Source organism: Marmota flaviventris, chromosome 4 (assembly GCF_047511675.1).
Source record: "Marmota flaviventris isolate mMarFla1 chromosome 4, mMarFla1.hap1, whole genome shotgun sequence".
In the NCBI taxonomy this organism is placed as follows: domain Eukaryota; kingdom Metazoa; phylum Chordata; class Mammalia; order Rodentia; family Sciuridae; genus Marmota; species Marmota flaviventris.
The window spans coordinates 125,027,170-125,043,740 of record NC_092501.1 but is presented as its reverse complement, the minus strand read 5'-3'; the positions used below and the strand labels follow the sequence as shown (position 1 = coordinate 125,043,740).

The window sequence follows — 16,571 nt, the reverse complement described above, 5'->3', positions numbered from 1 at the left end:
CATTAGAAATACCATAAATATGGCATTATATCTGACTAATCAGTGACTTACTAAAACCTGTGAAGGAAAATATATTAGGCTCATTTTTCAGTGGAAGCATATCCACATGTGAAGATCTTTGATTGTTAAGAATGTGAGCTGAGCTCTGTGATTCACACCCTAATCACAGCAGCTCAGAAGGCTGAGGCAGGAGGATCATGAGTTCAAAGCCAGTCTCAGCAACTTAGCAAGGCCATAAGTAACTCAATGAGATCCTGTCTTTAAGTAAAATACAAAAAAAAAAAAAAAAAAGCAAAGAAAAGAATCTGAGTTCTCCTTGTATTGGCGCTTGAAAGGGCTTACACCGTAATCAGTTGTGAATTGTACAGTTTTTCTGATAGCCGCAGTGCAATGTTAACTGAACTCCATGTCTTTCTTACATTAAATCATATTTCTTAAGTTGTTAGTTTGGTGGTAATGATCTGTTTTCTTTATATGTTTTCACCATTTCTTTTTTGGCAGTATTTTCCCTTTCAGACATGGATTGTAACTATCAAAAATTTTTTCCTGAAATGTTTGGAAAGTAGAAACAGCTATGAGAACTGTGAATAGTTAGTGCAGAAACCAGGATTAAGTTTCTGCAGGATTTAAATTTGGAATATAAAGTTGGAAATTTGTAATAATTCTGATTTGTAGTCTCATTGTCATGTAGAAATTAACTACCTGTTACATAGTTGAGAGACACAGGATTTCTTAATTTCTGATAGTTTGCTGACATGGTTTCTAAGGTTCAGGATGCACTCTCTCAGCCTGACATTTTTATCACCTTCTTTGTCACCTGAGGCTCAATTGCTACAAAATTACAATAGAATAAACTAAAAGATGCATTTGTAAATAACTTTGTTATTTAAGACATGTGTTCTATTTTATTGATTAAAGGAAAGTACCAAGTAGAAAGCATCTATTCTTATCTAGTATATTAAGTGCTAATATCATTTATATTGATTTTTTCCCCCCTTAGGCTCAAATTAAGATGAGGAAATTGATAACATTCTTTTGATCTTTATACACAGAATAAGAAGTAGATATGTGATAGAATAATCAAAATAATAATTAAAATATATTACAATTTAGGTCAACCACAGCCTTCATATATAATGTTATTTATTCTGGAACAAACTGAAGACTTTTCTGGATGTCAGAGTTGTCTTTCAATCCAATTTATTATTTCCAGATTATTATTGTAATTATAACAGAAATGATGACTTACACTATGATTATATTTACATTAAGACAATAAAATTTATTAATCTTTATAACATTCTCCTACATTTAAAAAATTAATCTTTATATTAGTAAACAAACTAGATCCTGGTTTGAAAAAAAAAAAGTTCAGTATCTTTCTTTTTGTAGATATTTTAAAATGAGGTGGTTTTCTTATTACTATTTTCACATACTTTCAGATGTAAGCTTTTCAGGTTCACTTGAAACATCTCTTACTAGATTGTTTATTTTCCTGATACTAAGTTGTTAAATTTTGTTACATTTTATTTCCAAATTTTATTGCCTTGTCAAACTTGGATAGGTTGAAAGAAATGGCAAAGCCATTATTCTGAAAGTGTCTACTGATCTGTTTAATGAGATAGAAGGAAAGAATTTCAGATTCTACTTAAAACAATGTATTTATTCTAGCATTTTCATCATATACTAAGAATTTAAAAAGAAGTGCTTAATTGTTAATCAAAATAATATGATTTGGAAATGTATATATATTAATTATACTCAGGATTCTGTAGTCAAACTAGTTTTGAATTTCTTCAACTTTCTAGATGTGTGATCTTCATTACTTTGTGCCTTAGTTTCCTTTTAGTGAAGTTGTGATGATGCTAATAATACTGCATATATTATAGGGTTATTGTGAGGATTGAGTGAGTCAGCATATATAAAATGTTTAATCCATCACTTGGGATATATTGAGCTCTCAATAAATATTTTAAAATAAAAAGTCATGAATATTTAAACCAACTTTATGAGAAAATGCAAATTATTTGGGAGTTTCATTTTTTGAGTTTTAGTTTAAAACAAAATAATGAATACTTATAGCATAAAACTATTTCCTATGGAAATTTTAAAGAAAAACCATCAGAAAGTTTTCATTTTTAATAATGTAGAAATAAAAATTCATACATAATGTAAGTTGGAAAAACTTTTTAAGTTTTATTCACCTGTTCTGTCATATTCTTGCTATAATCTATAGTTAATTTCTATATTTACTATTATCATAAACGTAATTTGGTTTTTCTATTTGTGGAGACATTTTTTTCTTTTGAGCTTCCACATAATTTCTTCTGAATAAGTTTTCGGTGTAGAGAACTTTTGCCAAAGAAAAAAGAAGCCTATTAGCATATGATAAATTTTCTGAAATTAGTATAGAACATAATGTAATGCTATCTTTTCCATTATGATTAGTTTTTTTTAATAGCTTTGTTTTGTTTATTTTTACGTGGTGCTGAGAATTGAATCTATTTCTATTTCCTCACACATGCTAGGCAAGCACTCTACCACTGAGCCACATCCCCAGCCCAGGATTAGTTTTTTTTTTTTTAATTCATTTTTTTAGTTGACAATAAACTTTTTATTTATTTATATGTAGTGCTGAGAATCAAACACAGTGCCTCACACATGCTAGGCAAGCACTCTACCACTGAACCATACCCCAGGATTAGTTTTTAAGGAAAGATTGGGCTAAACTTTTCATCCAAATAAAAAAATCATGTTTTGAAAAATAAAAAATTATGTTTCTTCTCAGTAGATGTTCTATAGGTGTTAAGACTTATAAAACTTATAAAAAACAGCACATAGACTTCCTTTAAACTATCACCCAGCTTTGTCTAAATACTTGTAGTACAAATGTAGAAATTAAGAAATTAATACTAATTGATATACTGGTTTGAATTTGGCATTGTCTACTAAATGATCTTTTTCTAGTCCAGGATTCCAACTAGTATCTCATTGTATAGTCATGTCCTGTTTCCTTAGCTTTCTTCAAGTTTTAGGCTAGTTCTTTATTCTTTTTTTGCCTTTCATGATCTTGACACTTTAGAGTACTGACTTGTTAGGTTGACCCTCAGTTTTTGTGTGTGTCTGATGTTTTCTCATAATCAGATTGAGAATATGCATTTTTGGCAAGAATTCCATGGTAGGGATGCTGTATCTTCAGAGTGTATTGTATCAGGAGATACGTACTGTCCATATGTCCAATTTGTGGTGGTGTTATCTTGATCATTTGGTTAAGAAGGTATCTCTCTGCCAGGTTTCTGAACTGTTAAAATACTACTTTTCTCAGTGGCTCTGGATGAGGTAGAAGGATTGTGAGTTCAAAGCCATCCCTCAGCAAAAAGTGAGGCGCTAAGCAACTCTATGAGACCCTGTCTCTAAATAAAATACAAAATAGGGCTGGGTATGTGGCTCAATGGTTGAGTGCTCCTAAATTCAATCCCTGGTGCCAAAAAAAAAAAAAAAGGAAGGAAGGAAGGAAAAACATACTAGTTTCCCTTTTGTAATTAACAAATGTGGGTGGGGGTATATTTTGAGACAGTGTAAATATTCTGTTTATCATTATACTTCCACACCTTACTTTGGCATCCACTGATGATTCTTGCTTGATCAGAACCTTTTAAATGTAATTCTTTAGCATCTTTTATGTTTTGTTATTGACTGATAAATAATTTTTCTTATCATAAATGGATAAAGATCCCAAAGGAATTAATGTAAACACTGTAGTCTTAGATTCATTTTTTCTGAGTGTACTCATTATGAATGCAGCACAACCCAAGAATAAAAAATACAGTAAAAAAAGGAAAAGTTACCTTTTAAAATAACTTTTATATACGTATGCTGGCCTTCATAAGAACAGAGCCAAGTATTTCATATTCTGAAAATAAATAGGCAAAGAAGATGCTAGAGAAGTAAGAGGTAATGAATAGACCATTTATCAAAAATATTTGTTAGGGTAATTGAGAGATTTTCTTAAAATTACTTTCAGTAAATCTTTGTCAAATATGCAAACCTCTTTCATTGGAAGGAGTCAGACAGATTTAAGGATTTTTGTGCTTTAGTCTTAATTGACTTTGACATTGCCTTTTTATCTTTTATTCCATAGCACATTAACTGCTTTAAAAATAAGTATTGTGGATTTTTAAAAAATTTATTTTACTTTGCCTTATATCTTAGTATGGAGCCTGAAGACACATTTTGGTTAGCAATTTATTGCTTTTATTTCAACAAAACATGACACTCAAGTATCATTGAATCCCAATACCATTTTTAGATGGTATCTTTTCCGAAAGATGGGAAAATGTATTTATAAGGGAATTTGTTAGATATCGGGGTCTTAAAACATTCTACTGGTTAGGTTTTCCATTTTTCATTACAACTTCCTTCTCTTTAGGAAATTGCTTTCCATGATGAAGTATGCATCCTCATAATGCTGAGCAGTCCTTTAAGTTCCAGGTTTTTGCCCTTATTTTTTTTTTTTAAGGTATATTTCACTTGATAATACATATATTATTTGTGGTTTGAAGATATTTTTCTCCATGTAATAACTTGGCTAACTAATTCTAAGGAAGCTCTGTTTGTTGTGTTTTATGGCAAGATCTCTTATTTTTTGAAATTGAAATTTTGAAATTGAGTGTTCTTGCAGTAATCTGGTTTGTTTTCTTTTAAGTCTGATATAGAACATTAGAAACTCTGTAATAGGTATTGTGATTTTGCTGACACATCAATCATCTAAGGATAATACCTTTGAAGTTTCTGCTGACCATACTAAAAAATTAATCCTAGAAGTGAATCCAAAAGAGATTGATCCATGAAAATAATACTTTTGACAAAGTTTTTATTTCCTTTAGGATTAGAAATTTTAACTTTTTGTATCTGCTTTAGATAATAGCCACTTGACAAAATTCTTCTCATTTCTTGACCAGTCGACTATGTCTATTTGTAAAACATCTTAATCATCTGCTCAGTTTGTTAAGCACTTTTCTAGGGGCTAGAGATAGAAAAACTCTGCTTTTGTAAGGTGTTTGTTTTTCTCTTCTTTCTGCCAACTGTAGGACTGCTTTGATACTTAGAGGAATTTGTGAGAAATTCGTTTTTTATAGAAATGCCTTAGAACCAGAAAGGATGAGTGATAAAAGATAAGAAAAAGATATTATTATGTTTCTAATTCTTGTAGAATGTCTTGTTTTATGAATAATTTATACCTTTATAAACCAGCAAGATCAGTTACAGCACAAGTGAATAGAAATCATGGTCTTAATAGAATCATGTTGCCTTCTATTTCATTACTTAAAAAAATTAGGTATAGGCTTTTCTTTTTCTTTGATATTAGGAATGCTTAAAACTAGTTATCCAGATATGCTCATTTAATAATTTAGTATTTGAAAGCAAATGTTTCAAATAATATAATTTGCTATATATCTCAAAAGAAATTCTCAGTGGTATTCATATAAAAATGCTTAGCTTTATTGTTTCTGATTTGAATGTGACTGGATTTTCAGTAAGAATCTTTAAAAATTTATGGAAAAAGTTAAAATCATTTTATTCGTGTACTGGCAGATCGTGTACGGGCAGATTGCTGATTTTGTTAGCTTTGGTTTGAAGTTTACCTTAGTAGTTGGATTATTAGTCCTCCACTGCACAGTTTTTTGTTTTTTCCTCACCTTAAAATATCACACAGAAGAATGCTGCTTATTAAAGTAGAATTAGTTAAGGTGCTACAGTATCATTTTTGTGAACCTCCGTCAATAATATTCTCACAACAGCTGCCCTTTCTTGTTTGAATGATGACCTTGTTTTGAAAGTGCCTCTATATTTTTCTATGTAAATGATAGATTATCAAATTCAAAGTTTTCATAAATTATAAACTGTTGAAACAAGAGAAATACTATCCTCGATAATTTCAGAATAATTTTTACTTAAGAAATCTGTGTGTTTATTTCTGAATATGTTGAAGTTTTGATACTTTGGGCAAAATAAAGAAGTTATATTCTGAAGGTGTGATCTGAATTGGGAGTTTATAAATGGATCCATATCTCTACCCAGGTCTTGTATTTATACAACTTGCTCTATATTCTAACTTAAAAACATTCGCTTTTTTAAATCTAAATTGATTATATTTTTAACATTCATTCTGTGGGATGTAATAAATAAATTAAAGGTTTGGAGGTGTTTAATGTAAAGCTTCTGCCGAAGAAGAAGAAGTTGTAAACTTTAGTCTAATATTAATCTGAGCAAGATATTTTTGGGGAGTTGTTTTTCAAAGTGAAGTAGGTTTGTAAACTTGAAAAAAATTACCAAGTGTATTTCCTGTTCAAAATAGACCTTTCCAAAACATTTTCTCTCTGTTTTCACTTAGCTATATGTATTACTGATTTGTATTTAAGAATTGGAGGAAAACTGGGAAATTTGGAAGATCGTATCTTATTTGTAATTCCTGAATAGGTTTTTAACTATCTTGATCACTGTAGTTAAGTTTTAATTTGGTTTCTTTTATTTGGTAATCAAATAATTCTTATGGGTTATGTTGAAATATTACTATATATGAAAAGGAATGGTTTGTCAAGACAGTGATTAGAAAAGACTAGAGGAAGATTGTTTAATAATTTAAAAACATTTTGTAGGGCTTATTTGTACCATGTAGGTACAGTGAAAAGGTATATAAGATAGCTCTGGTTTACTAATTTTAAGCCTTTGCCATCTGTTAAAGAGCTACCCCTTAAGATCTCCAGCTGTGGAATACTTTGTTAATCTGTTTGGGTTATTTATTTATTTTTTGATTTCTTGGAAACTATCTAATTGAAGAACATTCCTGGAGATATTCGGTATTCATATCTTTTTTTCTAATTTGGGTTTCTTTCCTCTCATCCCTTATCTACTGCCTCTTTGTGATAATAATGTAAAATACTTTTTTAAACCTACTGATCTAAAAATACTGTTTCTTCAGAATTAGGAGACTCTAGAGCTTAAAATCCATTTGAAACTCTAAATGAAAGAATAGCTGCCGATTAGGCTCATGAAATGCTTTCATAATTATTTATTTGATACCTCTTGCCTAGATGGCAATTTCACCTCCTTGACTCTTTCAGATATCCTTTTTCATTTCTTTTAATTTTTTGAAATTACAGATTTGACGGTTAAATTCATAAGTTTTCTTAGGCCAAATTGTTTTTATTTCTCATTTGTACAGAGTTGGATATGTTCCTAAGCAGAAGGGTTAGCTCATTCTTTTCATCTTCAGGCTTTTTAGTCTAAATGTTGTTAGGTAATGGAATAACCATTCCTTTTCAGCTTTTGGTACATTTCCAAACTGGCTGCCAGAGCCAGGAGAAAGTGAAGGCATTAAAACACTAACTTTGGTTGGTTGCTACTTTCTTAGTGCTGAGACTATAACCTTTGTTGGTTGGTTGATAGAGAACAAGAGAGCACAGTCCTCGGTCCACTAACAGGTAAGGAAATAATAACCAGTTGGTGTGAGAGGGAGGTTACTTGGTAGCATTTATTTTCTTATTTATCCCAAAATATAATGTCCCATAAATAGGACACTGTGAGTGACTACATTCCATTGAGTTAGGGATATGCAGCACCTTTTTATTTAGAATAAGATCTGAAATTTAATAGGGATATATCACTCTGTACCACAAAGTATAATTGATCTGTTTTGCAGAGGCAACACTGTTAACATTTATTCTACAGTCCCCATAGCTTTAAATACATATCTGCCTGTCTTATTCTCCTTTCAGCTTTTCCTTGATCAGATGCTATGTGCTTTGACCTTCCTTCTCTCCATTTACTTTATTTCTGTAATAAAGCTAACTGTTTTTCAATATCTTTACCATCATCTATTATTTGGATATGTCTTACTGCTTTAATTTCTACATTCTAGCCATTAATTATTATTCCTGATCCATCTTGACCCAAAACAAAATGGTCTTGCATTTTAAAAAAGATTTTGAATCTGTGTTACCTATGTCCACTATTCTGTCCTCCCAGTTTTAAAGATGAATGCTTGATGAATAAACCCTTTTCAGGGGCAGTAGTCATAGCTTTTAAAAATGCAGGTTTAGCCTTGTATTGCTATGATATTGGCCTATACAGTGACTTATTAAATTACTGATGACTTGAAAACTGATAACAAATTCAGCTTCTGATACTTCCTGAAATTTAGTAGCATTCCTGTTAATATGCTTGATTATTCTATTTCTACTTTCAATCCATCTTCTTCTCTTTGACAGAAGAATTAACTGGGACTCCTTTGATATATCTGAGGTTGAATGCCTTTTCCCTGTCCCTTTAAAGACAACTATGGTCTTGTTTCCAGTCCTAATTTATTATTTTTTTTGCTTCGATCTTCCACTCGAAGTTGAGTGGTTTGTCACAGAGTGTGTTATGGCTTAGACCAAAATAGGTCCCTTCTTAATAGTTACTGAGGAATTAATCATTTGTGGTGACAGACTTCTAAAATTCAAATTAAGAAGGCACTAAAGAAAGTATGCCCAAAGATAGCTCCTTTTTGTCCTGAGGATAAGCCATTACAAACTCAAATGACCAGAGAATGTAATTTCTTAATAAGAATTTTTTCTTAAATCTATATTCAGCTCTCTATTTCAGTGCTTCTCTCCTACCAGAGGTGCAAGGAGTGATCCTAGAACCACAGATTCAGCCAAGACCACGGAGAGCTTTTGACGTCAGGGGTCCACTTTCTCTACTGAACCCTTGGAGACAGAATATCCAGCTTCTGGAGAGAGTGGGAAAGGATAATAAACAAGTGGGTGCTTTCCATTATTTACTTGGGTTTATTTATAGATTGGAGTGTCCTTCCATTGCCCATTTTATTCTATTGGTAAAAATCCTTGGGTTCATATTAAGAACCAGGTGGGGCTACAATCTGTTTGTTTTTCTGAGTGCAAAGTAGTGCCCATTCCAAAATAGAAAACTTAAGTTTATTTAATTTTCTCTCCAGATAATTAAAGCAGTAGATGATTTGGAGCACGTGATTTGGTGAATGCCTGTGTAGTCCACAGGAATTTTTAAAAGGAGTATTTACCCATTGTGGCCTTTATGGTAATAGTGGACTTCTAAGTGCTCTTTTACATTCTAGTAATTCGAAAAGTTCTGTATTTCATCTTTGGGCAAGCTGGACATCTGAAATCTCTTAATTTATACAGTCAGATGTCTAGGTGTTATCCTACCCTGTTAGTGAGAACTTTTTGGTCTTTTCCTACCTCAAATGTTAGGACTTATTATTAGATCATTTAGAAGATGCAATGATAGTACTGTTATGGTTTTACTATCAAATCTAGGTTTCATTACAAAATGAGTATAAGTTTCAGGATATAATATCCCTGAAAACTGTATTTATTATACTCAAAAGTAGTTTTCTAGTTCTGAGGAATAATGTTATTTGTAGTAGAAGAGCCTTTTGCTAGATTTTCCCCATGGCATTAAGATGGTTTTTTTCTTAGTTTCTTTGATGCCAAGGGTAGGATTTGATTCCAGGAAGTTCTTATTATCTACAATGGGTAGAATGTGAACTTGGTGCCTGTGGCAAGTTTTCATTTTTTCCTTGGTGGATTCCTTCTGTGACTCTAGGTATCTTGATAATGGGAGACCGGTTTATTTGTTCTCTAATTGCCCAGATTTCTTTCAACTGGTAAAACATCATACTTCTTCAGCAAAAGGAATTCTTCTAGCAGAGCCTTCATGGATGATATCTGTCACACATGCCAGCACCTGCAGTTTGGAAGGCAGTGGTGAATGGATCCATGCAATATGTGTAGAAGACACAAGGATGAGCGAGCAACCTGATCTTGTTATTTATAAACTTTTAAGATTTACTCTGGTTTACTCTTGTCCGAAAATGAAAAGGCTCAAATAATGAAATAATCTTTTGAGATTGGAGTTTTACGTGGCCGTGAAAATATTCCTTTCTATTCAGAAGACTGAAATAGAGGAAGCTTGAGAGACTCCTTTCTTTTAAAGCAGCTCTCTGTATGTTTCATTTATAACATTTGTGGGACTGAAAATCACCTTAATGAAGTAGGCAAACTTTTTAAAATAGTATAGGAAATCCAAAAAAAGTCATGAATTTTTTTTTGTTATTGGCACTGAAAAGAACAAATAAACAAAGGTTGAATTTCTTAATTACTCCAGAATTACTTTTAATATTAGTTTTAATCTTTAGCTCATCTTTTGCTGATCTTGAGCCTTATTCTTATTTGTCAAATCAACAAAACTGTAGTATAGAAATAGAAGAGACATTTTTGAGATCAGAGTAGCTTGGTCTGTCTTCTAAAGTAATAAATACCTATTAAACTTGAGGTATTGTTCTACACTGAAGGCAAACTAAAGTTTGAATGATGCTGTCACATAGCAGTAGTTTACAGAGCAAGGGCAAGTTGTGATATTAGAATAAGCCAATAGGTGTGAATACATGTTGCAAAATATATATCCCAACTGTCAGTCAAGAGAAGCAGTTATCAAAATGTTTGTTTCTTTTGGTCTATTAACTGGTCAGTCAAAAGCTATTAAAGAACTTTTTAAAAGTCATCTGATGCTGCTGGTTTGTTTTATTTTGATATGAATTTTTAAGAAGAGAAATTCTAGAATTACTAATATGTAAGCAACTGAAATGTTTTAGGAATATCAAAGATTTTAGAAGCCACATTTGCTAAAATGTAACCTGGCCTTTAGTCCTTCTTGGCTAAATTTGAGAACTCTTTTTTTTTTCCTCATTAATTATTAATAAATTTTTATAAGTGTAGTACTTAAAAGTAAGTTTAAAAATCTCAATTTGAACTGAAATTTCCCCAAAGAACTCTAAATTCCCATAAATGATTACAGCCTTTTATTCCTGACTTGGTTTTTTTGTTAAATGTTAAAAAGACAGTTGGTTTACAAACACATATAAACCCAGAAACAACTACCCAACATTTTTAGAATGCACTCAGGAAACCAAAAGTGAAATTTTTGCTTCAAATTAAGTTAGTTGAATTTTTGAACCATGGTTTAAACCATTTTATGGCCTGCCTGTGAGATTATTAGATTTTTGTTTCACCTCTGAAGATGAAAAGAAATTTAATCTCTTAATCTCATGCTTTAATTAAATTTTAGCTCTGTTCCTTAAAGTGTGCAAAAGAAATGTAAGTGCATTTCTATTTATCTCATGCCACTTGAAGCTATTTAAAAGTGAATTTTTTGTATATTAATGTGAACTGATTTGTTTATTTAAACTTTTAGTTTGATGCATTTTCCTTTCAGATTTTTAAAAATAATTTCATGTCACAATATGCAGTCCTATATTTTTTCAGTGTTTATGAATATTAATATAAGCTAATTTTTTTTCTAGAATGACTAATTGTAATATTTGTATTATGTGATCATTTGAAAACTAATAAATATTTTTTCCATGAAAAAATGCACTTACTGACAAATGGCTTATTTCTGTTTCAGGAGTAGAAAGTGAACACTGCTACAGTATTATAAAGTGTATTTTAATTTTATATGTCTTCCTCATAAGTGTTTCCTGAATATACATTCGATTCTTTCGTGTGTCATAATTTTTTTAAGATAAAGCCGTTTGATCATTAAAACTTTTAAGTTAATAATCAGGAGTAAATGGTCAAATTTTTAAAGACTAAATTGATCAAAATATACCCCTTAAAAAATAGCATGTAGTCCCTCTACTCAAAAAAAAAAAAAAAAAAAAGAAAAAGAACATCTGGAAATTGAACTACTCAACTCGTAAGAGTTGTTACCAAAAGAAGAAAAATGTTTTGTATTGAATGTTCTGCTTGAACAAGTGGCTGTAGAAGGAGAAATCTTGATTTCAGAGTCTCTTGTTTTAACCTTATCAAAACAGGCATGGAAAAGGGTAAAATTTGTTTTAATTAAGATTCTTATCTTCATAGCTACATAAACGTATTTAAATGAAGTTGTTGGAAGACTTTACTTTTTTTATGTTAGGATCTGCTAGAAGCAAGAGGATTTCCTTTTAGATTTGAACAAAGTTACACAAGAAATGGACTCCAAACAATTTTAAATAACATTAAGATGGGGTCCTAGTCAAGAAATGAAAATGGCATTAATGTCAACCTGTGGATTAAAATGTGATAATTTGACTTCCCAAAAAATTATGCTCTGAAAAAATGAGAATTATAAAAGTGACTTGGAATAATTGCTGTATTGGGGCAGAGGAAAGAAAGGCAAAATTCTTGCCTTTATTAATCTGGTAAGTTTGGAAAAGATCAGTTAATGATTCTGTGAACAAAAGTTTTATTTTTATAATTAAATCTTTTAAAAGGTTTACAGATATATTTCATTGGAAGGGTGTATTTTCTTGAATCCAAAAATTTATAAGCATTTCCTATAAATGTGTAAAGGGTGGAATGGAGGTGGGGATGAAAAATATCCTGCATCAGAAATATTGCAAAGATAAGTAATTTTTCTTACATGGACTCCCTATACTATCAATAGCCTTCAAAATAAAAAATGTTGCAGAATGTTGGAACTTGACTTATTACCATTATGTCTTCAAGGTATAAGAACATAAGCTTATGGTGTCACCATCATTGATTAGACGAACTATAGTATATAAGTCTGTTTTGATTGTTTTTTAGTGAGGAAACAAAGGTTGATTTATTTTTTGGTAGCTTATGTTTTTAAAAAGTCACAAGCCTGCAACGTACTGACCTTAGAGCTTATTGTAAATATGTCCACATATCTTATTTTCCTTTGCTATATTGAAGCAGTTGAGCAAAATGTCAGTGCTTAGATGTCCTAAGCAAGTTTTTACTATTTAAATTCAGTTTTTTTTTCTATTAAAATATTCCATATTAGCCCTAAAATGTGAATGTTTCAAGAAGAAGCACATAGGTTCTCTTTTACCCACTAATATGTGCATCTAAGATGATTATATTACTGCAGTAAATGTTAGGGAATTGTGAAGTATGCATCGGAGTTTTCAGAAATAATGATCAAAGGGATCTCTGCTCGAGGTAAGGTATGGCCTAGATAGAAAAATGTTCAAAATATGTTCAATATAATGTCTGTTGACAAAGTAAACTTTATCAGATACAACAGATATCCTTGCTGTTTCAGACAGATGTAGAATTTGGAAAATGATTTATTCTTAAAACTCCCAGAGAACAGAAATGGGCAAATCACAGATTTGTTTTTGTGTGAGTATGGAATGCATCAAGAAACATGTCCTTGGGGTGTATGTAGCCTCTGATAATACAAGGCATCACCTACCTTAGCTCTTGTAGTATTTATAATACATATTTAACTTAGTATTTCTTAAGCCTTGAGCACTATAAAAATATGCGTGCTTTGCAAAGAAAGTTTGAGTACGCATTCCCTGAAATTATTGCCTTGCTTCATTTTGGCTATGTGTGCCTATTTTTTATTAAATGATACTTAGGACTTCGAAAATAATTGCTTGACTTATTTTATTTTGCCTTGAGACATTGATTTAGGGAATTTTATAAATATTAACTTACACTAACTTGGGAATTTTACTAAAGATTAAAAATTAATATTGTAGCCTAATGTACAATCATTAAGAGAGGAATGTTTTATTTTCTAAGGAATATTAAGTAGGTTCAAAGAGTTGTGTGTTAATATAATATTTAGTTTATCTAAAAATAAAGGAAGCTACAATATTGAATATAGATGAGACAGGAATACAGATTAGGATTTTTTCCTAGAATTACTGATAAAATTTACTGAATGGATGATAGTATAGAAAACATAGGAATCTTCACGTTTGAGTTCTTTGATAAGAACTGCAGTTTATGGACATTTGGGTTTAACTTGAAACAATTTGCTATTCATTTCACTTTTCCCTTTATCCAGCACAGAATAATAAGTTAGTATGAATTAGTGGTACAACCCACCATTTCATGAGGTAGCTGGTTCCGTGTTCAGGAGGGTCTGAGAGTAAGAAGTTGAGAATTTGCACCTATGCCTTTTTAATTTGAGAATCACCTTAGAAATTAACCAGCTTAGCACCCTCATTTTACATATAAGATGATTGATATCTAGAAACATCACATCACATGCATAGTATTGAAGTTAGTAAATGATAAATCTTCTGTAGGACTCAAGTCTTTTTTTTTTTTTTTTTTGACTACCCAGCTCAGGTACTGCACTACTACCTCCTCTTGTTGATCCTAGTTCTGGATGACAGAATTCTGATCTCTTTCAGATATGACAGTCTTAAAGATAGCTATTAATTCCCCATCAGTTCCAAGTCCAAATTCTTTTCTATAGATTACTTATCCCTGTGTTCTTACTTCTTATTTGTGAAGCCGAGATCTTAAAAGTTTTGTTTATCTTTGAATGTACTTCAGTTTCTCATTGTTTCTCTTAATGTGCAACCCTCAACCAGCATCATGCAGATATGCTCTTCCAGGGCTGTTAGGATACATGACCTTATGTTTGTCCCTAGAGTCATCATACCACTTTGTCCTTACATATTTATCCAGTGAGATGCATGATTTTATGCACCTCCTAATTTTATGATTCTCCTAGGCAGAGAAATTATAGTGATAAAACAAAATATTTTATATGTTAAATAAGACTAGTAGTCTGTTTATGCAAAGACTTAAAATGTGCATAATTTAGTAAAAGAATAATGACTCAAGGTAATAGCTAAGATCTTGGGAAATCATAGATAAAAGTATAATCTCCATTTAATGTATTTTTGCTTTTATTGCTTCTGACTTAGTAACTATAAATTCTATATTACATGACTTGTGCAATATAAAATGTTATTTTTCAGATTGTCTTTGCAAATTTAAGGGTAATTAGGGCTGTTGGAGCCAAACTTTTTATGTGACTGGCATTGAGAAGAAAATGAACTTGTATTTAGTAAAATAATTAAAATTTTGGATGAAAGGCAACTTAGAATGACTTCCATGAAAATGTTTGGAATATATAACAGCAGAAGATGGTGAAGAAATAGCCTGGGAAATCTGAGAAAGTGGCCAAAGACCCAATGCAAACAAAGTCTTGTGTTGCATTTTGAAACATAATGCAAACACTACCATAGCAACATTCAGTGTAACACTTTTGTTTAATTGCCAGTTAGGATATTTAGCTTTTCCCCCAAATATTAAAATGACATCCATGAAGATATATGAGGTGTTTATTTAGTGGTTGAATGTGCATCTAAGGGTACTAATACCCCTGTTTGAAAAACACTGATTGAGATAGGATATACAGTTATGCCTTGGTGTCTTCAAGGAATTGGTTCCAGAACCCTATGGATATAAAAATCTACAATTACTCATGTCCCTTTTATAAAATAACATAGTATCTTCTGTAACACACCCACATCCCTCCCATATACTTTATTTTTGGTCCTGCAGTTTGAACCCAAGAGTGCTCTACCACTGAATATATCCCAAGTCTTTTTTGTTTTTGTGTTTTGGACAGGTTCTCACTAAGTTGCTAAAATTCCCCTTGAACTTTGTGATCCTTTTGTCTCAGGCTCCCAAGTTTCTGGGATCACAGGCATGTGTTACCTGGCTCATCTTCCTCTTATATGTTAAATCATCTCTAGATTGCTTATAATACCTTATATAGGCTAGAGATGTAGCTCAGTGTTAAGCATGCTCAAGGCCTGGGTTCAATCCCAGCACTATGAAAAAATAACACAATACAGTGTAAGTACTAGGTAAATAGTTGTTAGGCTGTTTAGGAAGTAATGAAAAGGAAAAAAGACCTGTACATGTTTCATACAGACAGCTTTTTTCCTCAAGATTTTTGATCTGCTTTAGGTTGAATTTATGGACTCAGAACTCATGGATATGGAGAACTGAATTAGAATTTTGAGTAAAAACAAAGACGCATTTACAGGCGTACTCTATGCACCTTTCCTAGGCACTTTACATATATTTAACTTAATTCAACCAACTGGGAAAGGTGATGATTTTTCCATTTTACACATAAGATGCTGAAGCTCACAGGTTTCAAAACCTGACCAAGACAGCAAATGAATAGTCAGTAGGCAGTGAAGATGCCCATTGAAAGTGGGTCTTTTAATCTAAAATTTCTATTACATTATTGTCAAATATCTTTGCAAAAAGAATGCATGTTTTCAGGAAATTTTCACACAGAACCTCAGTATTTAAAACAAATAAAAGGGTTATTCTACTTAGTGTGCATTAATAGGCTTTTTAAAAGAGTTTTAGGTTTGTAGAAAAATTGACCAGAAGGTGCAGAGTTCCCACATATCTCCTCCCTCCCTAGGCTTTTCCTATTCTTACAATCTTGCATTAGTGTACATTTGTTAAAATTGGTGAACCACTATTGATGCATTATTAACTAAAGTCCGTAGTTTACATTAGAGTTCAATTATGTCATAGAGTTTGTTTGCCAAATATAATAATGCCTTGAATTCACCATTGTAGTATCATACAAAATAGTTTTAAGTGCCATTGAAATACCCTTGTTCCTATTCATGCTTTTGCTGTGTCATATGGTAAGCCCATGCTTAGCTCAGTAATGTAGAGTCTGCCAAACTCTTCCAA

General features: G+C 31.5%; 1 protein-coding gene across 5 annotated transcripts in view; it reads left to right on the top strand.

Moving 5' to 3' along the window:
- The window catches only part of Tsc22d1 (TSC22 domain family member 1), a 114,622-nt gene that overhangs the window by 21,736 nt on the left and 76,315 nt on the right, over nt 1-16,571 (top strand). The window contains exons 2-3 of one of the 5 annotated variants that reach the window (XM_071611486.1): nt 8,647-8,803; nt 9,628-10,584. The exons of 1 other annotated variant lie outside the window; for it this stretch is intronic. In XM_071611486.1, the coding sequence (XP_071467587.1) occupies nt 8,647-8,803; nt 9,628-9,636 (166 nt within the window). In that variant the 3' untranslated portion in view covers nt 9,637-10,584. Of the gene's footprint in view, nt 1-8,633; nt 10,585-16,571 lie in introns of those variants that run through there. 3 more of the 5 variants (XM_071611485.1, XM_071611484.1, XM_071611487.1) reach the window with 3 other exon arrangements.